Source organism: Colletotrichum chrysophilum (assembly GCF_026319265.1).
Source record: "Colletotrichum chrysophilum strain AFK26 chromosome Unknown scaffold_77, whole genome shotgun sequence".
Classification (NCBI taxonomy): domain Eukaryota; kingdom Fungi; phylum Ascomycota; class Sordariomycetes; order Glomerellales; family Glomerellaceae; genus Colletotrichum; species Colletotrichum chrysophilum.
In genome coordinates, this window is record NW_026517364.1 from 106,706 (window position 1) to 130,762 (window position 24,057).

General features: G+C 53.1%; 8 protein-coding genes across 8 annotated transcripts; 5 read left to right on the forward strand and 3 right to left on the reverse strand.

Annotated features, from left to right (window-relative positions):
• Positions 1-4,242: 4,242 nt before the first annotated feature.
• Positions 4,243-4,744, forward strand: COL26b_008636 (uncharacterized protein; the record flags this gene model as incomplete). Its single annotated transcript, XM_053181386.1, has 2 exons — positions 4,243-4,548; positions 4,718-4,744. 2 exons carry the CDS (start codon positions 4,243-4,245, stop codon positions 4,742-4,744), a joined length of 333 nt encoding a protein of 110 aa, XP_053034662.1.
• A 793-nt stretch (positions 4,745-5,537) lies between these two features.
• COL26b_008637 (uncharacterized protein) lies at positions 5,538-6,034 on the forward strand (the record flags this gene model as incomplete). Its single annotated transcript, XM_053181387.1, has 2 exons — positions 5,538-5,920; positions 5,977-6,034. The coding sequence occupies 2 exons, from the start codon at positions 5,538-5,540 to the stop codon at positions 6,032-6,034; spliced, it is 441 nt and encodes a 146-aa protein (XP_053034663.1).
• A 736-nt stretch (positions 6,035-6,770) lies between these two features.
• COL26b_008638 (uncharacterized protein) lies at positions 6,771-9,475 on the reverse strand (the record flags this gene model as incomplete). The annotated part of the gene is made up of 3 exons (XM_053181388.1): positions 6,771-8,455; positions 8,513-9,115; positions 9,400-9,475. The coding sequence occupies 3 exons, from the start codon at positions 9,473-9,475 to the stop codon at positions 6,771-6,773; spliced, it is 2,364 nt and encodes a 787-aa protein (XP_053034664.1).
• Positions 9,476-12,359: 2,884 nt separating this feature from the next.
• On the forward strand, positions 12,360-13,313 carry COL26b_008639 (uncharacterized protein; the record flags this gene model as incomplete). Its single annotated transcript, XM_053181389.1, has 2 exons — positions 12,360-12,621; positions 12,676-13,313. 2 exons carry the CDS (start codon positions 12,360-12,362, stop codon positions 13,311-13,313), a joined length of 900 nt encoding a protein of 299 aa, XP_053034665.1.
• Positions 13,314-13,557: 244 nt separating this feature from the next.
• Positions 13,558-15,003, reverse strand: COL26b_008640 (uncharacterized protein; the record flags this gene model as incomplete). Its single annotated transcript, XM_053181390.1, has 1 exon — positions 13,558-15,003. The coding sequence occupies one exon, from the start codon at positions 15,001-15,003 to the stop codon at positions 13,558-13,560; it is 1,446 nt and encodes a 481-aa protein (XP_053034666.1).
• A 581-nt stretch (positions 15,004-15,584) lies between these two features.
• On the forward strand, positions 15,585-18,111 carry COL26b_008641 (uncharacterized protein; the record flags this gene model as incomplete). The annotated part of the gene is made up of 3 exons (XM_053181391.1): positions 15,585-15,803; positions 15,879-17,027; positions 17,077-18,111. 3 exons carry the CDS (start codon positions 15,585-15,587, stop codon positions 18,109-18,111), a joined length of 2,403 nt encoding a protein of 800 aa, XP_053034667.1.
• A 2,686-nt stretch (positions 18,112-20,797) lies between these two features.
• Positions 20,798-21,292, forward strand: COL26b_008642 (uncharacterized protein; the record flags this gene model as incomplete). The annotated part of the gene is made up of 3 exons (XM_053181392.1): positions 20,798-20,936; positions 21,012-21,195; positions 21,256-21,292. 3 exons carry the CDS (start codon positions 20,798-20,800, stop codon positions 21,290-21,292), a joined length of 360 nt encoding a protein of 119 aa, XP_053034668.1.
• Positions 21,293-21,758: 466 nt separating this feature from the next.
• COL26b_008643 (uncharacterized protein) lies at positions 21,759-22,904 on the reverse strand (the record flags this gene model as incomplete). The annotated part of the gene is made up of 1 exon (XM_053181393.1): positions 21,759-22,904. One exon carries the CDS (start codon positions 22,902-22,904, stop codon positions 21,759-21,761), a length of 1,146 nt encoding a protein of 381 aa, XP_053034669.1.
• Between the last annotated feature and the right edge of the window lie 1,153 nt (positions 22,905-24,057).

Consider the following 24,057-nt stretch of genomic DNA (forward strand, 5'->3'; position numbering starts at 1 on the left):
CTGACGCGCTGATTTGGGAGGAAATCAATGCGTCACTTGAGCCCATGCTTGACAGCCTCGACGAGGACCATCTTTACCTCTTTCTCAGCTCCGGGAGTTCGGATTTTTGCAGAATATCACTGTTATCTCTAGGTAACGATAAACGACCGGTTAAACAGTGGAACTTGATACGGCAGGCTGCATACGCCCGTCGCGGCAGATGGAATTGGCCGCTTTTGCGTGGGAAACCGCGACTTGATTTAGTAGAGGTAGGTTTACTCGAAAAGACCCAGAATGACGCATTGAAGGTCAGCTCGAACTTGAATGTCTAACCTCCTGAATAGATCCGACCACTTGCGCCTCATCCCTCCCACGTCGGAGACCTTTGTGGACTTTATCAAGTCGTGAGCCTCGAGGAGATGATCAGGGAGCTTGAAAAGAAAGTCGTCGCATACGGGTCTGTGGACTACACCCCAGGTCACGAGGTTGTAGAGAGATGCTTCTACGATGCAAGACTTAGGCTTCCCAGTCATAGCGAGTACTGTCACAGCCACGCCGGCTGGAGGGACGACGAATATATCGACCCCGACAGGGTTTATTATTGTGGCATTAAGGAGCAACTAGAACATTTGGAGGAGGTTTCTAAGCTCAAGGCCGCTCCACTGTGGTCTGCTACTTTAGACAACCCACTCCTGGCAGCTGGTAACTCCCTTTTCCCTGCGGGTGTGGTCAAATCTTCCAGGTTCGTCGCAAATCTATTCTTCTCCGTGCCCCTGGCGTCCTCTGGTTTAGGTGCTCATCATTGAGTTGAAGTGAAATCCGCGAAGAAATGTCAACAGCTCGGGACTCTGGCCACATTCGCGGTCTTGCTCAGATCAAGTTTACAGGCCTTCGTGTCATGTGGCCAGAAGATGAACCAGGTTTTGTCTTCACCAGAACATGCTGCGGAGGCGTTTTGCTTTCCTGCCTAGGAGTCCTCGGGTTCCGCGTCGCCTATGGAGATTGGGGGACAGCGTACACAGCTGGCGCGTATTACGTGGCGTTGGCAGGGATTGTTCTGGCCTGGTTTGGACGCCAAGGATTTATTGATATCTTGGGAAAATGACGGATTGATTGTCGTTCCTGACGAACATGTCTTGAAGTCGATTGATCATAGCTCAGCCTGAGAACACTGTTTCGTAGATTCAAAAGGAAACTAGAAGGCCATAGTCGTGCCCCGATCCAAGACTCAGAGGGTCCCAATTTTGAATATCTAACGTGAAATCTCAGTCTAGATATCTATTGAGGTCCCAAAGTATGTATTTAGTGTGCTCATTGGTAGCGTGGTCCCGTGATCTGGCAAGACTGATTCTTCGTGATCATCATGGATTGAAAGACGTAGTAGTTATTTTCCACGACGACAATGAACTTACTACCTGATGGCCACAAATCACGGTGCTGTATGATCTCCACTCGTTTGAATGAACAGCCTGCTCAACATCCAGCGCGCTTCGGGTCGCAATGCATGCGACCAGACCAACCTGCATGCAGGCGCACCACAAGGCATAATCCTGCCATGAACCAAACTGGCGGTTAGAGGTATTTTGACATATTTATTTCAGCAAATGGCAGGAACCGTAACTGCTGCGCATTTGAAACGCCTCTCCACTCCAGTTCGCTTTGCTCTCTTTTCGCATCCTCAAATCTTTCTCGGCCTACAACTTCGGCATTTTGTGCGCATTCCAATCATGACTCATTCGGCCATGGAAATCGCGAATCTACCAGCTGTTCATCTAAAAGATCGTCGTTATCAATGGGCTCCAAATGGGGGTCTGTTATTAGATCCCCAAGAGGAAGAGCTTGAAGAAGGACAGACAGAGCGCAGGGCTTTCGCGAGGCTGGTGCCTGCTGTGCTCGCTTGGGTGCCTGGTTTGCTTCTTCAGCCGAGCGCAAGACTTGAGCTCCCAGTATCTGAGAGGTCAAGCTCAGAGACTTTTGCCAGGAGGTTGATTGACCATCGCGACAGCTTTCAGCGGGCTGAGGCGCGTGCCGTCCCAGATCCAACGGTACTAGACCAATCTGTGGATAGTCCTTCATCAGCGGGCGACGACGAACTCCAATCGCCTTCGGTTCCCAGCGCAACTGAGAATAAGTACGAAAACCGGGAACATGCAGGACTCCGGCAACGACGAGCACCTCCTGACGGATCAAACAAGCCCTCTGAACCTGCACTTCTGGACCCAGTGGCTGCTAATAGGGAAAGGACCAGAGAAGCTCTTGATCCGCTCTTCTCATCAGCACCGTGTATCTTGCTTTGCACTGGAAAGGAAGAAGATTGCAAAATCGATCCGATTCACGTTGGCGAGTCAGGTGATAGAGTCAGCCACTGGAGAACGATCCAGCAAGCCGTTCGAAAACGACAACCTCGCTGGAGGCGGTACTGCGGAGCTCCAAAGCTTCAATGGGCACGAGTGAGTATCCTATACAAAAGATTGCAAAGTATTTCAGTTCTAACTAGGTTCCTTCGTTGGAGATAAGAATAGTCGGCCGCCACCCACCAGACGAGGGATCACTCACTGGAGAATTGTTGCCAATCAATGCCGCACATGTCATTCAAAATTTAGAGAATGACCTCAATGGCTGCGACGCGGATATTATACCGACTAATAACTGGGATCGTGGTTACGATTCCACAAATGTCATAGAGAGGAAATACAAGAAGAACTGGCCTGCCGGTATCTCAGTTCGAGATGATAAGCCAATGGCCCAAGCTACTGAAAACCCCTGGCCTGGCTTCTGCGAACGACTGCCTCATTGAAGGTTCTATATATTCTTCCAAGGAAGTTGAATTTCTCCTCACTACGTCGCCCTTGAAAGCACTCCTAAACAACGGTATAGGGATATTATACTGCGAAATTTCTTTTCAGGAGGGGGTTGGTATGGGCTCCATAGCGTGGGCGAAATCTGGTTTGGGGGATACTGGATAAAAGATACGCCAAACCTCACCGACCAAATTAAGCTGACAATATCCAGACGCACCAAGATATTCACGTTCTTCTGCACCGTGGTTTTATTTTGGGGACTGAATCATGGTGTGGACTGGATGACAGCGTACACTGCCGGTGCTTTTTTCGTGGCCGTGGTTGGATACGCATCGAAGTCTGCACGAAGCGCATGAACTCTGTATCCCTGAGATGTATCAACATGACAATTGGAGACATGGCTCTCATTCCATGCCATCCGAATTACCCACTAGAGCAATGACACAAACGCCACTGCATTTGCAAACTTCGGAGTTCCAAAAACTGCGTGAATATACATCAACTGGATCTGCATTCCTCCTCCAGCATCTTTCCAACCTTTCAATGAGTCGTATCGATTGAGAGCCGGTCTGATGTCGCTCATGTCTCAATTGGGCACACATCAACTTTTCGAGTTTCAATACAGTAAACCTCTAATGCCCGCAAGAGGCCGAGCTTTCCCTCAAGTGATGTGACGGCGCGTCACCTCACATTATGGTCGTGTCCAAATTTCTCGACGGGCCAGCATCTTTGGCCAAATGCGGCTCAGTCTTGCGGATTTTCTATGGCTGACAGCGTACGACCGAAGGTCTCCACGGAGCTTACAAAGTACGATTCGTATTATTGTACGCCTGGCGATTGAGAAATATGAACTAAATTTCTCTTTCTGTTTTAGTAAGGCAGCTAGCTACCTTGACGCCAGCCTGACAGTGGTGAGTTGTCACACGGGGCCAAATCTGGATTTCAAAACCCGCAAATATCTCGGCAAAAATGAACTCGATCCAACTGGTGTCCAGACTTCACGGAGACGGCTGCGACTTCCGGTGTCTATGGAGTTTCTTTAGCTTGGCAAAGAGGGGTAATCGATGCAAACATGCGTTTTCCCAACTTGTCCACAGCGACCAACAGATGAGGAAGTAGGCCCGAGCCGACAACGCCAACTGACCCTGGTCGATGCACGACGAATCCCTAGTGCAGGAATGTCTTCAATGATAGAAACAGTTCCAACCACGGCCCCGCCTACCCATGTTCCCCGTGCGATAAGTGGGCAGACGACTGCCCCGTCGCTGACGCTGCCGTGACTGAACATTGCCAATGGCCGTCAAAAAGACGACTAATCCCTCCTCAGAGATCTGTTGATTTCCTCTTGTATTTCTCCTATTTCTTTTTCTTGGCCAAAAGCCTTCATGAGACACTCGACGGCCCGTATCTGCAAATTTGAACCTGCAAGACCGACGTCCACCGAGACGAGAACACAACCAACATGGCCGACTCGACGACTGGCCCACCGGCCGCGGAGCCCCAAAGTCCCTCTGCAAACACCGCAAATACCGCGAACGCCGCAGCTTCGCCATCCGCCTCTCCTGTCGCAACCCCCCCGGCTGCAACCCTTCCAACAGGATCAGCCCAGCCTGCCGTGACTGATGAGGGCGAGGCAACCAGGAATGAGTCTGCGACCATCCCTGCCGAACCGAACTCAAATGCCATCACCTCAACTGAACCCCCTCTGACCATTTCAGAACCATCTGCGTCTGAGCCAAACGAGATCGCTCCTGCTGAAGAAGTTCCGGTCAGTTGAAGTTGAAATTGTGAGTGCCTGAGGTGGGCAAAGAGCTGATTTATGATTGTCAGACTGACGACGATGGTAATTCTATTTACGAGAGGATGTAAGGGACAAAGGCGGATGTCGAAAATGCAGCACTGACTGATCATACTACCGATTGCAGTTCTTCTTACAGTGCATCGCTAGTGTCCAGTGCAATTAACTACCCCATTGAATACGGCCGTAGATTCCACTCTTTCAGGGAAGGAGGTGAGTGTGCAGAGTGATCAATACATTGGGAATATTCACTGATGTGTCAGTTTATGTGCTTCCCAACGATACCGTAAGAGTTTGTGTCGCCTGCAAGCCATTAGATTACGTTGCTAACCTTAATGTTCTCAGCTGGAAATGGAGAGACTCAACGTCACTCACAACATGGTAGTCAGGGCCATTGGGGATAGGCTTTATCTGGCTCCCTTGGAGAAGGAAAAGATTCATAAGATCCTAGATGTAGGAACTGGTACTGGAATCTGTATGTGTCTTGAAGAAAAGGCAATCCGTTGACCTTCTTGCTCATCTCTATCATCATCCAGGGGCTATTGAAATGGGGGATTTTTTTCCCAACGCGGAGGTCAGTTTTGGTCGCACTGTCAATATCCCTTCCCCACAGCCACTAACTTCAAGCAGGTCTTCGGGAACGACTTGAGCCCTATCCAGCCTGATTGGTAATAAAGAGCACCAGTCATGCTTCTAGAGACGCGATTAACAAGTTTTCTTCAAGGGTCCCTCCGAATGTCAAGTTCTTCGTTGAAGATGTGGAGAGTCCATGGATCGAAGACGAGATGTATGATTTCATCTTCGTACGACATATGCTGGTTTCCATCGCAGACTGGCCGAAGCTAGTCAGGAATGTTTATGAGTAAGTCGGTGCTAATCATCGCCCCATTAAGCGCGTCTCTAACATAGGATGGCACTGTAGTCATCTGAATCCTGGAGGCTGGGCCGAATTCCAAGACATGGACGGCCAGTACTACTCCCAAGACGGCACTCTCACCGAAGATCACGAAACGCGTAAGTGGAACAAGCAGTTTGTGGATGCCTGCGAAGGGATGGGCAGAACCAGTCGGCCAGGACCACAGCTCAAGGGCTGGGTCACGGATGCAGGGTTCCAGCGCATTACTCACTACAAGTTCAAGTGCCCAATGGGGCCGTGGCCTGTTGATCCTCATTACCAGGACGTTGGAACGCTCAATTTGTATCAGCTGCTAGACGGTTTAGAAGGGTTCACGTTGAAACTCTTCTGTGACTACTTGGGCCATACCAAGGAACAAGTCTTCGTTATGATGGCTAAGGTCCGCAAGGAGCTACAAGATCCGTCTCTTCATGCGATTTTTGACCAGTTAGTTATACATTCCCTGAGGTGTACGATATCAGAATTTACTAACACCTCTCAAGTCATGTAGTCTTCGCACAAAAGCCTGAGACCAGCGACGAGGAGAACGGCGATGCGTAGTCTGACCACATTGACATTGCAATTGAATCGAATAGAATGCGCTGCTTTCTGTTACTTTCTTGTGATTTATCGCGAGCTTATCACATTTGTCTCTAAAAAGAGCCCAAGATTACATTTCATCGGCATTGATCTTGTGATATTTCACTGGCCCATTGGGCGTCACTCCCCTCCCAGGGACCATGTTGATATTGGGTGAATTTAAAACACATCAAGGTTAAGTGCAAATTTGAAGACGCGTGCATGGAGCTATATTCTGGCCATGGGGCTTCAGCATTCCACTTCCAGCTCTCTGCCATGAACCATGAGCAGGTGCACTCAAAAGTGGAACATTGCCATTCATTGAGTAGATGCTCAGGTACGGACCATTGAATCTTCCAAAGATAGCTTGAACCAACGAGCCATATTTAAGCCTATTGATCTCTAACCTCATGGCAGTGATATTCGGACATATTCTTTGATGATTTTAAAGAGATTTCTCGTGATCGTTACTACTAAATCGGTCAATCTAGCGGAAGTAGACCGAAGACTGAGCTTGAAATTTTATATCAAGGATTGAAGGCTTTTAGTCCTGTTTCTGACTGGGTGACGCAAAGTTTTGCGAATTCCGCCATAGTAGACATATGCAACCTTGCTACGATTTAAATTCATGATTTATAGTGTCACAACGCGACTCCGCCCATGGCTATCGATGACGCAAGTACTTTCATTGATGTTCAGAGTATTTGTTTTGCCCCCTCTAGAAGAGCGAAATGCTGATCTTCTGGCCCCTGTCTGTGTTAATTGGATCAACCCCCGCAATCACCCCATCAGCTATGAATGTTGACCCTTCACCTATGCGAACTTTCAATGGATTGCCCAACAAAGAGATAATCTCGGCTTGAACCACGACCCCGTTTGACCAGGTCATGTCGACCTCGAAGCCACCACGAGCAATCCACCCTCTGAAGCTACCGCTAGATAAGCCTTGACCCGCAGGGGGGATGGCCGGTCCGAGGTGGACGACGCCAGCATGGCTCTGTAGAAACATCTCGACGATGGCTGCCGTGAAGCCAGAATTGCCATCGATCTGAAAGTAGCTGCCGTTCCGGCTAAACAAGTTGTTGTGGACCCATCGGGATAGGAGTTCCATGGCGTTTTTCAACGCATTCGTCGCATCGAAAAGACGTGCGTGAAGCAAGCTTGCCCAAGTCACCGCCCAGCTGTTTCCTCCTCCGCCGTTGTCCATCCGATGACGCAGCAGCTTGTACGCCATGTCTGCATATTCTGGTGTCGTGAGTGGCGTGACCCAGGTTCCCGGGTGGGCGCAGACAAGGGGTGAGAAGTGACGATGGCCCGGTTGGTTCTCCCGGTACTCCCGGGAGTACTCGAGCAGTTGGCCGAACGAGCCCGCAACAGGAGGTTGGATCTTGTCTCGAAAGGATCTGGCGCGATCAGCTCCTTCATCAGAGCTAAGAGCTTCAGATATCTCAAGAAAGCCGGACATGATTTCCCACATGATTGCTCGATCGTTCATAGCCCCTGCATCAATCCCCGTAGTCTCTCCAGCCACGGTCATATTCTCTGGTATGTAGTAAGAGTTCTCAGGGGAGCAGCTGGGATTCGTGATCCGCCAGTCGTCTCGCTCCGTAGCCCAGCTATAGATGAAGTCCATTGCGCCCTTCAAGATCGGCAAGATGCGGTCACGCGCGTATGTCGTGTCTCCAGTAAATCTGAAGTATTCAATAGCTTCAAATGCGAGCCAGGCACCCCCAAGCGGGTAAGGTGCTGCGATTGTGATAGCATGGAACGGCGTGCAGTCGCCCGTGATGTCAGTGTTGTGATGACAGCACCACCCGTCGGCTCCATACATGCCTTTTGCGACTTCACTGCCAGTCACAGCTAGCCGATCGAGAAAGTCAACCACCGGCCCCGCAATCTCTGGCAAGTTCAGGGGCTGCGCAGGCCAGTAGTTCATCTCCAGGTTGACGTTGATGGTGAACTTGCTGTCCCAGGGCGGTCCAAAGTCCCTGTTCCAGATGCCTTGGAGGTTGGCCGGGAGAGATCCAGGGCGGGATGATTGAATCAGGAGGTATTTTCCAATATTGAATTGAAGCGCCATAAGTTCGGGGTCAGCCGTAATGTTACTTCCTCGCTTCCAGTTCTTAAGGCGGGCAACTGTGTCTTTGGTGCCAATGTCTTGTGATGTGCCGAAGTCGATTGAGGTACGGTCGTAATATAGCTTGTAGTCCTCCATGGCTTCGTGTTGGATTGCTTTGTAGCCAGCCTCCTGGGATGTTTCCAGTCGGTCGTTGACTATAGTCTCCAATTGTTCCATCGTTAAATCTGGATGTCTGAAGGCCGTTTCGGCTGTGTAAATGATGAAAACTTCCGTTGCATTTCTGATGTGCAAGGCCGTCCCATTGCTGATGATATCGCCAACTCCTGTCCAAAGAGATTAGTAGCCGCATAAAACAGGCTCTTGATGTTATCAAAGCTCACCGTCGGGAAGCAATATCTGAGCTTGAGACGCAAAGCGGTAGGTGTCGTCTTCCTCCCCAGTCCCATGTAGTTTGAGGATTCTTGCGGCAGCATCCGCCGTCAATTCAGTAACGTTTCTATCTCTTGACAAAGAGACGTCGAGGCTAAGAGACCTGGAGTTGTTGCAAGAAATCCTAAAAGCCAAAACATCCTTTGGGCCATTTCCAAACGCCTCCCTGGTATACTCCACTCCGCCGAAGACGTAGCTCAGAGACGAGAGTCCGTTCGAAATGTCCAGTGAATGTCTGTAACCTGATGTCTCGTTCAGAGTATGATTGAAGTCAAGTCTTAGTTCCCCTGCCGGCTGGTATCGTCGCATGTCATCGTACTCGGGGGTGAAGTTGGCAACCCAGTTCTGGTCAGCTTCTGTTAGGCGTCCATCAAGAATCTGCTCTCGAAGAGGCTCCAGTGCGGCGAGTGCTGTTGCTGGTATCTTATCCATCGGCCCTCCACTCCAGATGGATTCTTCATTGAGACGAATGAGCTCCTTGTCAGTGTAGCCATGAATCATGGCTCCCAAGCGACCGTTGCCGATGGGGAGGGCCTCATAGAAGTCTCGAAGGGCTGGTTGGCTATACCATAGTGTGTGCGATGCTTCAGACGAGGCACTAGCCAGCCAGCTCAGAGCTAGCAGCATGCAAGCAGCGACTGGCGAAATTGCATTCATGATGCCCCACCAAATTGGAGTGAAGAAGCAATTGATACAACTCAACATATCATGCCTCCAATTGAAGTATCCCCGATACTTGTGTAATTTATTCTCCACTGAGAATTGGCACCAGATCATCCTCGGGGTATCATTAGAGCAACCTCTGCATGAATATTTCGCCGCAGATGACCCTGCTGACCTGCCCGCTTCTTGGCATCGAGGCGGCGCATATCTCTTTCCTCTTTGAGGACGGAGTCTAGCTTCCTCGCAACCATTGTGGCATTTCCTCTTGGGCTCTGTGATTGAATCACATCACCATTGTGGCCGGTTAGCTAGTCCAACTTAGGTCGACAACACATGCGTCAAGGTCTCCGTCACGCCTTACTGCACCCGCGCAAAGACGAACATGATTTGCACCACAGTCGGCCCTGAATAGCAGCTTTCCAACAACCTGCAGCTCTTTGCTTATACAGCTTTCCTAAAGCAGGTGCACCGGATCCCCGGGTACGTACACTGCGATACTGGATAGAGCCGACCGAGGTGGTTTACTGCTTTCTCTCCTTCTGCAAAACCTGAGTGGGACAAAATTTTCGTGGGCGTGGCTTTTCAAATGCCATAAGGATGATCTCAAACCTCATTGAAACCGGCTTACACGCCGCAAGAACTCCCTGTAGTCTCCAGATGAGCTGTTATTCCACTTTTAGGCCGATGGTAGCTGAACATGCGACCTGTTGTATGTAAGGCCTTTGGTCTCCGAGCGGACTGGAAGGATTTGCCCGTACATCAAACCCCTTTTGAGAAGGCTTTGATACTGGTTCTTTTGCCAAGCCACAGCCGTCCAACCCATAAGGGTTCAACCAGGCAAGGTGCCTCAACCAAGTGGGCTTCACCATTCGGAGATACCTCAATCGTCACCTGCTTAGTTGAACGTCGGCTCTTGGTTTTCGGTTAGCAACTCGCTGGCCTGCGAAAGCCAATCTCTTCCCGTTTTTTCTCTACTCTGCTTTTCAGTTCTCCCACCTACAAACATCAGACAGTACCGCCGCTGCCAACACTGACCTCTGATACTGAGTGATACTATGCTCAGAATCAATACTCAATTACGACCTACTACGGAAATACCTGACTCAAGAAAACAACATGGACCGAGCCGACAAAAACATGACGAAGACTGCTGGTGATCAAAAAGCCAAGATTCTACAACTTCCTGTAGAGTTGGTGCTGATGATCACAGGGGAACTGCCGCTGCACGCAAGGTTTCTTCTATCGAGAACATGCATCGCTTTAAGGGTTTTGACTGCCAGAGACTGTAACGAAGCAATAGTCCGGCTTAAATTTCAAAAGCGTTACGACTTTTGGTTCGAGGTTGCGTACAGCCTTCCCGACTACTGGCCATGCAAAGTGTGCTGCAGGCTCCATAGGATGGACACATCTGACTTGCCTCAGCACGGGTCAGTCCCTTCATGTCAAAAGGGCGAAGTTCGAGAGTTTGATTGTCTGTATAAGCTGCGACTGACTCATGTGCTACTTGCCCTGAAGCTCTCTCGGCGAGGGGATGTAAACCAGGAGTACCTCAGGAAGATGATGGCTCCTTTCACGTTGAGAAAGGGTGCGCTGATGAATCGGTCCCTGCACCGCTACCAAGCCACGCCAAAGGTTGTCAACGGCCGGTTCCTCCTGAAGACGGAGTGGACGTTCCAGCGCCACAATTACGAGCGAGTCGTCCTCGACGTACTGGACGAATTCTGCGCGGGAGGCATCTGTTCTCATTTGTTTGTCAGCCCAGATTGGTCGTGGATGAAGCGGATTTGCCGCGGAAATCGGCTCAACTACAGTTACTTCTCGGACATTTCGTTCGAACGCAATATTCGCAAGGCTGAAAATGCGCGAAAGGAGACACGAGGCTACTGTCGGAACTGTCACACATACTATACGATTCGTATCGACAAAGACGCGGCCATCGTTTGTGCGTACTGCGACCTGGGCGGCAGTGGCAATGTCAGAAGCTTGTGGGAAGCGCACTCTAAGGAATACCGGTGGGTGCGAAAACCTGGTCCGCCAAGAGCTACCAAAGATTTGTTTGAGCTTTGAGGAAGGCTTTGGAATGGTAAAAGTGTCATATGAGGGGGCGGATACGAGGTTATGTCTTTCAAATAAGTCCTCAAGTGGCCATAGAGGTTTCTCTCTGAGTCATCCTGGCCCTCGATATTTCACTGTCAGAGTCATACGGCAGTCAAAACGGTGCACCCACAAGCGGCAAACTGTGAAAGAAAAGGTAAGAAGGAAAGAAGGAAGAAGGCCGCCCTGGAGTTCTGGCTGCTGTTTAGGCAAACTATCGTTGGGGATAGCATTTCATGTAGCGCTCAATGAGTTCGCTTGTTTTCAACGTGTTGCGCTAGACGCCGGAACATCTCTAGTTAGTCAAACGTCATGAGTGATTCGGTCCTGCGAACCCAAAGATAAATAGCTTTAAAAGTGTTAATACGTATTGGAGTTTTTGTCTCGTGTAAAGATGAGTTACATATTCCAAGTAAGATGAAGAAGTTTTAGCAAAATTATGTCATTGAAGTTTGCTAGTGTTATCGTCAGGCTAAGCCCGTCAATAAGCACTGACTGTGAGTACTCATGGCAAGGTAAGAAGATGACTCTGTCGAATATTTCTCCCGCTAACGTACTCCGAAGGCATTGTTTTGGATCCCAAACTCACGTTTCCAGATACTAGAAAATAAACAGCCTAGCAAAGAAGGTTATGCCCAGACGAATTCTATCTTATTGCGCAGTCACCAAGTGGAACGTGGCTTCAAGCGATTGGAGACTGATACACTGGTAACGAGTCGTATTGCGGGAGGTATGTTCCTATTTAAGAAGAGCCCCGAAAATTGTAACCCAGAGTTTAGGTATTCGGGCGGTCTTCGGTGCAAGGAAACCCCCGATGCGGCGGCCTGCAACCGGCGGACAGCCCCGGAAGACCCACGCGCCCCGCGGTAGAGCTGCCGCACTGACACTCGCTGAAAATACCCCGCATCCCGTCATCACCTGCGTCCACTTTCTTCAGCACCTTCACCAAGCTCTACTTAGCTCCCGCAGGACTTGCATATAATAGCCGCGACCTATCCTGAACGATCATCTTCCTCAAAGGCGCAGCTTCCGGCTAACAAGATGGCATCCGAAGGTCTTAGAATCGGCTTCGTGCCGGAGCACTTCTCCACGCCCCTCTACTTCGCCAAAGAGCACTTTGGTCTCAACGCCACCCTGGTCCCGTTCCCCTCCGGTACAGGCCACATGATCACCGCTCTCCGCGGGGGCGAGATTGACATCGGTATTGGTTTGACGGAGGGCTGGATTGCCGGCCTGGGCAAGGAGGATGCTCCCGGTGACGGAGGCTACCGCCTCGTGGGCACCTACGTCGACACGCCGCTCTGTAAGTCACCTCCATCTCACAATATATGCATCCGGTCACTGAGACAACACTTAGGCTGGGCCATCTCGACCGGCGCCAAACGCCCCGAGATCACCTCCGTCGCCTCCCTCAAGGGCGGCAAGATCGGCGTCTCGCGCATCGGCTCCGGCAGCCAGATCATGGGCTTCGTGCTCGCGGACCAGCAAGGCTGGCTGACGCCGGCCACGCCGCAGCCCTTCTCGGACACGGTGATTCTCAACAACTTTGAGAACCTGCGCAACGCCGTCAACTCGGGCGCGGCCGACTTCTTCATGTGGGAGCACTTCACGTCCAAGCGGTACTACGACTCGGGCGAGATCCGCCGCGTTAGCGAGATCTACACGCCCTGGAGCAGCTGGAAGATTGTCGCGTCGACGGCGCTGGCGAAAGAGGGCGGGAAGCTGGACCCCCGGATCAAGGACCTGTTCGCGAAGCTCGACAAGGGCGTGAAGCACTTTAACGAGAACCAGGACGAGGCGGTCAAGTATATCAGCACGCATCTGGATTACTCTGAGGAGGATGCGAGGGAGTGGTTGAAGACGGTCAAGTTCACGGATGGGGTCGGGGGCGTCAAGCCTGAGGTTGTGAATAACTGCGTGGACATCTTGAGGAAGGCTGGTGTTCTGGCTGAGGGCAAGGGAAGACAGCCAGACGCTATGGTTGTGAGGGATTAGGAGCCGCAAGGCACACAATAAAGACTGCCAGTCAAAGTTAAATGCGAATTCATCTCGACGGATCGTCGTGCCAGTTGAGTTGCAGCAGGGCAGAACAACTCCTCAACAGCAGTGAGCGTCATGAAGAGCGAGCATACTTGGGCTCAATTGAAATCCTGACTGATGATGCTAGGGTATCTACCACTTCCATCGTATGATTCTTCCACCATTATCATGCCCCTGAACTTTCCACGCGGATCCCCACTCAAGCCTTGTTCTTTCTTCTCCTGCCCTTGCCCTGCAACAACTCGCGTTTCTCCTGCTTGCGCGTCTCCTTGTCTTTCGTTCCGATGACGCCCTTCTCAGAGCCACAAGGCCACTTCGCGAGCGCAGCAGCCTCATCTTCTTCGCTCCACTCACGGGGCAAGACGGCAAAGACAAGGTATGAAGTGTGCGTCTTCAGCTCGGGCTCCGCGCGGTGAATGACGCGGCCTTGGAGCCACGGCTTGACGTTGCTCGCCTCCTCGGGTGTGGCGTTTCCGTTCGTGGTGTTCGCCGAAGGGTCGACGTCCATCGCTGGCGAGTCTTCGGCGGAGTTGGGGTCCGCCGGGTTGTGGAATTCTCTCGTGCGCTTCTCGATTTCACGCAGCTTGCCCACTGCCTCGGTGACGTCGCGCGCTTGTGGGGGAATGCCTCTCTCGGGCTGACCCAGGCCGGCGCGGTCTCGGATGACGTTGAATTTCTTGTTAGAGATTTCAATCATGTCGATGTCCACCCAGCCGAGGGTTCGCATGGTGGTGACCGTCCTCGTGACCTGCTCGATGCATGGGGAGAATGTGCAGATGTAGACGGACTTCTTGGGGTTCAACGGCGACACCCACTCGGCTGTATCTGTGTCGCCCTCCTTCGTTGGCGCCGGTTTCCTCCGCGACAGGTGAGGGAGTGCCTCCCAGGGCGCGGGTAAGTCGAGGAAGACGGCGTCGGCCTCGGGACTCTGTCCGTCGACCAGGAATCCACCATTGTAGACGTCGCGATGTGTAAGCTGCACGATACCCTCCAAGCCGTGCTCGACAATCTCCTCCTGCATCTTCTCGTATCGGTCCTTGTTGAACTCGAAGCTGTAAACCTTGCCCTTGCGCTGGGTCTCGTTTTCGGGGTAGCCGCTGTAGACGGCGCGAGCTGAGGCGTGCGAGAAGGAACCGCTTCCCGCGCCAGCTTCGATCAATCGGCTGCCGGGACGGGCACGTATGCGCTGGAGGATGTAGCTGTAGTCGGGAGTGTAGACGACCTGCGTGCGGTGCGGCAGGCCCGCGGTCCAGAGCTCGGCGGTGGGTTGAAGGATGTGAACGAAGCCACTTGCTGCGGCAACGGCCTTCTTCACGGGCGCGGCGGAGTCCTCGTCGGCCGCATCGGCAGCAGGCGTCGATGCGCCATCGGTCTCGTCTTCCTTTCTCTTGCGCTTGCGACCGCGCGAGCCGGTGTCCACATTCGAAGCGCGGATCTGAGAGCCCCAGGGGACATTAATTAGAGTCGAATGAGGAAAGGAGCCGAATCGTGTGTTGAGAACTGCGCCCTCAGCGTAGCCATCGACGGCGCCGGTGGAGTCCTGGAGGATCAAGGGAACTAGGTTGTCGCGGGAGAGCTGGACGATGGCGATGGAATTGGCCGATGTCCGCGCGCCAGGCTCGAGAAATGGTGATGGCTTCGCCATTGTGACAGGTAAGCGCCGCAAGGCTGGTTGGCTTTGGATGGCCTGGTCTTGGATTGTGGCGGTTGGGGAGAAAAGCAGGCCGACGTTGGTGCAGGGAGACGGCACCCAAGAAAACTTCGCGCGAGGCTGATAAGCCGATAAAAAAAAAGAAAAAAAAAAAGGAAAAATCAATTGGAGAATGTCAAGTGTGGCTTGACGCGGGGCAGATGTGGCTGGTGCTGCTTTCAGCCAGTCAGACAGTGACTCACCGCCTGGGGTCCTGCAAGGCTGAGGATGGTGTCACACTCTTTTTTCCAAATAGGCGACTTGGCTTTCTTACACCCCGCCCTGCGACCATCCCTTCCCTTTTCTAAGTGACTCAACCCCAGCCCTCCGCCCTCCCGCATCCCGCATCCCGAACCGCACCCTCGACTGCACCTCAGCTGGTGTCCCTTCACATGACCCTCCTTCTTCTTTAAACCCCCCTGTTCTGCGTTTAGTCCTGGATGAATCGCTTCCTTAGACTCACCAGACTTTCTTTTCGACTCTCCACTCAGATACCCAGATTTCGATTCTCCAGGTCCTGCGCAACCATCGCGACAATGGAGGCGTTGAAGTTGCACAACTCTCTGAGGCCCGGCCAGCCGGTGCCCTTCGTTCCGATCAAGCCAGGAAAGGTGTCCTGGTACGCTTGCGGTCCTACAGTTTACGACAAGAGCCATCTGGGCCATGCTCGCAACTATGTCTCCACTGACATTATCCGGCGCATCATGATGCACTACTTCGGTGCTGACGTGCAGTTCGTCATGAACATCACCGATGTTGACGACAAGGCAAGCTCTCTACATGCATTCATCCCTGCTATTATACATATTTACTGACAATTGCGCATACAGATTATCATCAAGGCCCGCAGACAACGCCTGCTCGAGCTCGAGAAACAAAAGAAGTACGCGGAGGAGGAGCTCTACAACCTGGCCTTGACTGCCTTCCGCGCCTACGCGGAGAAGAGCTTGCCTCTCCTTGCCACATCCGACGGCCAACCCCTCGACGAGAACAGCTACCTCGAGCGAAGAGGTAGCGCATACGGTAAGGTTTTGGCGGGCGGCACGCTCACTGGAGAGGGCAAGCCTGGCGACGACGAGGCCAAGACGAAGATGCATATCAGCAACATGGATGCTGCGGCGTTTGCAATCAAAGACAAGAAGTTCTACCCGGGAATTGACGAAATCCTGCTGCCGTACCTTGACTCGTTGTACAAGGAGACAATCGACACCAGTGATCAGACCATCTTCACCGACCTGACCCAGAGCATGGAGAAGCTCTTCTTCGACGACATGGATGCGCTCAACTGCTTGCGCCCCGACGTTATCACGAGAGTCACCGAGTACGTACCTCAGATTGCGGCCTTTGTAGAGCGCATTGCGGACAAGGGCTTCGCCTACGAGTCTGACGGTTCCGTCTACTTCGATATTACGGCTTTCGAGAAGGCAGGCAACACCTACGCGAGGTTGCGCCCTGGAAACCGGAACGACAAGTCATTGCAGGAGGACGGAGAGGGAGCGCTGTCAAAGAACCTGGGCGAGAAGCGCAACGAGGGCGACTTTGCGCTCTGGAAGAAGTCGAAGAAGGGAGAGCCGTACTGGCCCAGCAGGTGGGGTCAGGGTCGTCCCGGCTGGCACATTGAGTGCTCCGTGATGGCCTCTGACATCCTCGGCGCGCAGATGGATATTCACTCTGGTGGTATCGATCTGGCCTTCCCCCACCACGACAACGAGTTGGCTCAGTCCGAGGCTTTCTACTGCGAGAAGGAGAAGGGCGAGCACACCTGGGTCAACAACTTCCTGCATATGGGTCACCTTTCCATCTCTGGATCCAAAATGTCCAAGTCCCTGAAGAACTTCCAGACCATCCAAGACGCACTTGCGACAACGTACTCTGCCCGAGGAATGCGCATTGTGTTCCTCATGGGCAAGTGGAACGATGGTGTCGAAATTTCTCCCGACATGAGAGCGCAGGCATCAAGTTGGGAGGCCACCGTGAACGTGAGTATCTTTCTCTCATCAGCACCCAAATAGTACTAATTATTGGCAGAACTTCTTCTCCAACGTCAAGGCGCTCGTTGCCGATGTCAGCGCATCGACCGAGGGCGTCGAGTCCCTTTCCATTGCCGAGAAGCCCACCGACGGGTTGTTGGCTGAGCTCGAGAAGGCCAAGACCGATCTGCACACCGCCCTTACAAACTCTTTTGATACCCCCCAGGCGATGCGCGTCATCCAGGAATTGGTCAGCGAGGCAAACAAGGTCATTGTTGCTCAGGACGCCGAGGCGAAGCTGCCCGAGCTTGTGGCTATTGGCCAGTGGATCACCAAGATCCTGGGCATCTTTGGTCTTGACGAGAACGCCAAGGCGCCTTATGACGGCCTTGGATGGGCTCCTTCCGCCAAGAAGAACGTCGACCCCGAAGCTGCGGTGCAGCCGTATGCCGCGGTCTGGAAGAAGGTCAAGGCGGACATCGAAGCGTTGAAGGTGTCGTCGGACTCCGTTTCCAGCCTGCTCAGCCAGGACCCTGATGCCGAATTCGCATCCATTTCACAGAAGGGCGTTCGCGACTCCGAACAGCTCGCGCTTCCATACCTGCGTGCTGTCTCTAGGTTGCGTGACGAGCTGCGCCGTATCGTCTCGTCGGTCTCTCCCGACATCAAGAAGGCCATTCTCTCGCTGACGGATCGTATTCGTGACGAGGACCTGACCGTGCTTGGCGTCTCACTGGACGACAGGCCGGACGGCAAGTCGTCTCTGATCAAGTTCATCGACGCCAGTGAGTTGATTGCTGCCAGAAACGAGAAGCTGGCCCGGGAGGCCGAGAAGGCACGAGCTAAGGAGGAAGCCAAGCGCGCGCGCGAGCAAGTGGAGAAGGAGAAGTGGGAGAAGGCCAAGCTCCCCCACACGGAGATGTTCAAGGGAGATGAGAAGTACTCGGAGTGGGACGCCGAGGGGCTTCCCACCAAGCTCAAGGACGGCAGTGACGTGCCCAAGAGCCAGCTGAAGAAGCTGCAGAAGGAGTGGCAGAGGCAAAAGAAGGCCCACGAAGAGTGGCAGGCCAAGTTTGGCGGAGCAAAAGCATAGACGGGTTGGCGCTGTTACTGCGATCGTGTTGCATCTTTTGCCGGAGGGCAGTCAACGATACACCTAGGGGAATATGTTCAAAGCGGACGGGGCAGAATAAATGCCCATCGCAAAGTAGAGTTCGCGGATAGGCGCACCATGAGATTATCACAGTCTTACTCTTCTGCGGATGGAATAAAGGATGCATACTGACACGCCGTTATCCTGGTGTTGGAGCCATTGCCCGTGGGCAAGGTGAGATGATTTGAGTGTGACCAAGCCACCGTGAGCCGGCGTGGTAGATGAGCTGCGCTACCTATAATGGTAGTTGTGGTGGCTGGCTGTTGGAGTGTGGGAGTGTGAGTGGACACCAGGACCCCTGACCGTCTGGACCCTGCCAAGACGGGGGGCTTCCGATGATGCACGATCCCGCCCATCGCCAAGACAGACGATCAGCCTGACAGGTCTCGGCCACCACGCAGGGCGATCGGAATCTTGAATAGACCTCATCGCTTGCTGTTCTGAGATGTGTCCTTTTGAACGCTCATCATCATGTCATGAGGTCCAGCTTATGGAGCAGAATTCGTAAGATCAGCAGAGACAGCATTAAGCAAGAGGATAAGCTAGACAAGGGGTCAAAAGGAAAGGCGGGGGTTGAGGGAGGGAGGGAGGGAACCTGTGCTCGGCATGGCTGAGCTTGTCTACTGCCGAAGATACATGCAAGTTCCAAGGCAAAGGGCCAAACCTTGGGAAGACGAAAAGGAGGCGGGAGGGAGAACATGCCTCGGATGGAGCCGTCAAGGTTCGGTCCCCTCCTTCACTGGGGCGGTCTGGATCCCACGGTCCCCGAAGTCTGGAATCGCCGTCGTGGTGGTGAGGGGATTTGGAAAGGCTAGAGAAAGGGCCGCGTTCCAATAGTACGGCATAATGAAGCACAAACACCACCCACCTCCCGAGAGACACACACAGAGAGATGGGAGGGATCTAGCTACCCCTCACGATGACGCCACCCCCGGTTAGGTTCTTCTCTTGTTTTCATCGCATCAAAGAAACTCGTCGGATGGTTTTTGAGACACCCGCTGCACGAGCCATCTTTTACACGTCATGTTGGCGAGAAGAATAACGGGTACGAAGGAGGGGGGAAAAGGAGCTGGAGCTGGAGCTGGAGCTGGAGCTTGGTCACCGCCGTCGTCTCAAATGCAGGGTATCGAACAAGCTTCTGTATCTCATCGAATGCCATCGATCGATTGGAGGGGGACCTGGGCTCTGTGGTCCAATTGACTGGCCCGAGTCTGTCTGGACGGCGGTTACTGGGCCCCAGATCAGATGCTTGGGAAAAGGGGGTTTTTTGTTTCTGCGTTACACGGCATGGAGCTTTGTTTGCCGATGTGCCGGTTTGCCGCGTCCGCAACAAGCTTTCTTCGCAGCTCTTTGCGTGGGTCTTTTTCTTTGGTTCAGCCCGGCAGGGGGTGGGCAGGGTCGCTGACGCATTGAAGATGCCGAATTCCCCGGGAAAGGCGGGGCTTCGTGCTGCTTTAGCTGCTGGCGGCTTAACCGGATGGCGACAAGCTTCGCTACTCCCGAACATCTCAAATTCCCCCCAGAGCCAAGTTTTGGTAGGTCATTACCTCCAGGCTTTTCAGCTGTGTTCGTCCAGTGAGGTACGTAAACAGGACTGTCTCAGCCAATCGCGCCGTTTCAACAGCCGTAGCCTCTGCTTGTTTTCGATGTGAAATCCGGGTGTGAGGGGTGGTGTCATACTCATCGCATTGATGGTTTCGCTCGCTTGCTTGCTTCTCCTCTGGCAGCTGAGTTTGATCTTCCCAGCTTCATGTCGGATTACTCTGCGAATCACGGATCCTCGTCCGAGGACAGGTGTCAAAGTAAGGCGAGGAAGCCCACTCGAAAGCTCGCGTTGGTTCGTTCGTTCGTCCATGTAATGCGGCCTCCGTCTCCTCTCCACATCGAGAGCTGCCGATATCCCGAGCGACCCCGCCAAAACTTCCAAGCTGAACGGGCTTTTACGTCAGGCCATGTTTGGGCAAGGTGCGCTCTTCGTCAGCCCGCAACGGAACTCGACGTCAGTAGGTATCAAGTAAAGCTCCAATCGGGCTAGACAGCCACCAGTGACAAGCAAGACAAGACACCGCCTCCTTTGACGTCGTCCCTCCCCGCAAGGGTTTAGTGGGCGGACGGCGTTTAGTTCAGGCCTCCCGTCTGTTTCTCTCCAGGGACGCGGGCCGGGCGTGGGATATGCCATTTTGCATGGACAACGGGGGAGCTAGACCAGACGGTGGCGGGGATTTCTGTACACACTTGCGGTGACCTTTGAGACGGTGGAGAGCTAGCTAGCTACCTTGTTGTCTACGTCGAGGAAGATCGGACCCTCCACCCCCTTGCTACGTATACATGTCATTGAGGCGTGGGCAACTGGGTAGGGTGGGATGTTGAAGATCAGGGGCTTTTGGGTTTAGGCTCTCTCTCGCTCTCTCTCGCTTTGCTCGAAATAGAGCACCCCATAGCTTTGTAGCTGGGACCCCTCCTCATACCCATGACGATCACATGAGAAGCTTGGGGGGATAAGAACCCCTCGAGCTGCCCCTCCTTCTTGTGTTTGGGAGGTAGCAACATTCCAACGCAACTCAATTGACTTCAACAACTTTGCACCTTTCCATAAACCACCAACCACCACTTCAACCTACTCAAAATGTTCGGATTCGGCGAGGCCAAGGAACACCGCGATGCCGTCTACGGCGAGCACGAGGCTAAGCTCTCCCACGAGGTTGTCGCCGGCGGCGCTGCCTTTGAGGCTATGAAGCTCTTCGAGGACCGCCAGCGCAAGAACGGTACGTTGCCCTCATACAATCTCTCTGCCTCGTTGTAGGTGTTGAGCAATTTGCTAACGTCGGATATGTTCACAGGCGAGCCCGTCAAGCACCAGTTCGCCAAGGAGATGCTCGCCGGCATCGCCGGCGCCGAGGTCGACAAGCTCTTCGAGACCAAGGGCCTCGACTACCTCGACCGCGAGAAGGCCAAGAGGCACGCCGAGAAGCAGGCCGAGCACCTGTACCAGGAGCAGTACGGCGACATGGACGAGTACAACCCGTGAGTTGAGCCACCAAGCATTAGAGATATGGGATGGTGAATACTGACTACGCCTGGCAGTGAGCGCCGTGGACGCCACCAGCACATGGAGTACTAAGAAGCATGATGTAACGGCCGGATGGGATATTTAGTATGACGAAATGAAACTATTTGGAACATACACGAAGTTCATACCAATGTGATGAGTGCCAATTACAGACAATGTGATGCGTGCCATTTCAGATTGACCTATCCCGTTTACACGTCGTCCATTTCGAAGCTATCTCCATACCCCACGTCGAGCATGTGAGCACATCGACTGAAACGACATTTCCAGCATTGCGGAGAGCTTTACGGCTTGAGAATTCACCTCTCCTAACCAGACTTTCACTCATGTTGCCATCGTCAATGGATACAGGGACCCCAACCTGACCTAGCCAACACTACAAAACGGAAGCAATAGCCACCGGGTCCCGAGCTTATCATTGATTCAAGATGCCAAAGCATGGTTTGTTCAGTCTGCTCAGACATGCAAATAGGTATCAATAAGCTAAAATCACAAATGTACAGCTACACACCGATACTCAGTTATCCCACGGTTTAGACATTGAGCCTGAAGCAGTAGCGACCCCACCATACGAACCCTTCCCTTCAGCCGCATTGCCAGCAATAATCTCAAATAATCTTTCACGCTCCTTTTGAAGCGCCTCCCTCGTCTCATCAAGCCGTCTCTCACGCTCCCTCCCGTCCCTCATCAACCTCTCGTGCCGGTCCCTGGTCTCATGCAGGAATCGGCTCAGCGTCTGCGTACATCTTTCCACCGACATCCTCGACTTCTTGATCTCGTCATGGAACGCCATATCCGTGAAGATGTTGTCAAACAACACATCCCCCATGAGGTTTCCGTGATTGATATTAACAGGCGGCAGATCCCCGATATACGGCGTCATCCGCTGCGCCTGCATCACCAGCATCTTCGCCTCCTGCGTCGCCGACTCGGCACGCTGCAGCGCGCTCCGCTCCATCATATCCGACATCGTCCCGCCCCCAAACATATCCATCCGCGAATGGCTCAGCGCATCGTCTATATTCCTCAGCGCGTCCCCCATCCGCTTCATCGCGTCCATCAACAGCTTGATCGCATGCTGCTCCGCCTCCGCCTTGCTCCTCGTGTCCTGGTACGCCCGCATCGCCCGCGAGGCCTCCTGCTCCCTGGCGTCCTCCTCCGGGTACCCGGTCGTCGGCCCCGCGAAGATGGCCTCGTACAGACTGTCCAGCTCCCGCTGCGCCTCCTCGTGTGTGCGTGCGGCCTCCTCCAGCGGCTGTCGCGCGCGCGTCGCCTCGTCGAGCTGCGTGCGCAGGTTCTTGTTGATCTCCTTCTCGCGGTGCTCCTCCTGCAGCACGTCAAAGTACTCGCGCTCCTCGCGCGCGGCCTTCTCGTCGAACTTGTCGCGCTTGCCGACGGCCTTGTGCACGAAGCGCCGCATGACGCTGTCGCGGTACTTTTCGTGGTCCTTGAGCTCCTTGCGCCGCCGCGTGTCGAGCTCCTTGACGTGCTTGTCGGAGGCGGCGAGCTGGTGCTCGAGGTCGGCGATGAGGCGGCGCTGCTGGGCCAGGTCGGGCACGGCGTGGTTGGTGGAGGAGAGGGTGAACAGGAGCTCGCGGTTTTTGACGGCCGCTTGCCGGATTTTGGATTCGAGGTCGGCGGTGGACATCATGCCGGTGGCCATCCTGATGGGAACGTGTTGGTTGATGAATTTGATGGCGGTGTCGTAGATGATGATGCCGTGATGTGATTGAGTGTCGTAGGTATTGAGCGGTGTAAATGAGGGTGTTGTGAGATTACGGAGGATGTATTAGGTCTAAGTCAGGGGTATCGTTAAATTTGACAAGAAAATCACGACGGCAATTGAGTGTATCTTCGAGATGTTAAAAGAGGATTTTGCCTCGTCGTAATTCTTTATGGTGAGATGCTAAACACGAATGACTCTTCCATCGCAAGGGGGGATGGCGTCCTTATGAGAACCACAAGAACCACGAGAACCCAGGAAGTAGACCGTCGCCCGTCGCCCAGCAATCCTTGGTGGCGCATATCCAAATGGCGTGCCAAGATCAAATCAACGGCACGAAGGATTGGAGCAAAACATCAAGAGTGTAATAGCATGAGAACACAAGGTCGGACCATGACATCAGACACCACACGCGCCAAGGGTCCGGCTGCCTCTGCGGCGCGGCACACGGAACACCACACCCAAATGCGGGGAGCCTACACCTTTTTTTCACTGTAAGGCATGGACCGGACGCTGGACTTTCTCCCTGATTGACGGGGATCATCGGTGCTTGTAGGGCTGCGCCACGGACCGAGACGGCGGGACAAGACACTTAGGCGCCCAGGCGCTGTAGACTGTGTGACTGAGCAGCAAATCATTACGGATACAAGTTCGCCTTATTTCTGCCTGTTTGTCCACTTTCTCACAGGCAAACGCGGATGATCTCCGTGTAATCTGCATCACCGCGGAGGTTTATGAGTGGCTCGATACGGCTGGGATTGGACTGCCAAGGCTAAAGGATTCGCCCGGGTAAGCTTGCTAAGGAAGCCTAGTTTCTTCGATATCGCGGATCATGATGAAAGGGCTTGTGGCTGGTGAGGCGATCGGGGGCGAGCAGGGATCTTCGTTCCTGACGGTGAAGCAGACACGGCATAGTGCCAGAGGTTGGGCCTGAGAGTGAGGGCATCGTGGCTTTTGCAGCTACATCGGATTTTCCTTTTTTAATCATTGAGGCAAAAGATGCCTTCGTAATTCTGTAAGTTACTGGGTTACTCAGAATGTCCGATGAACAATAGCATTATGGATGGTAACATTGGCCAAGTGAGGCATTTCA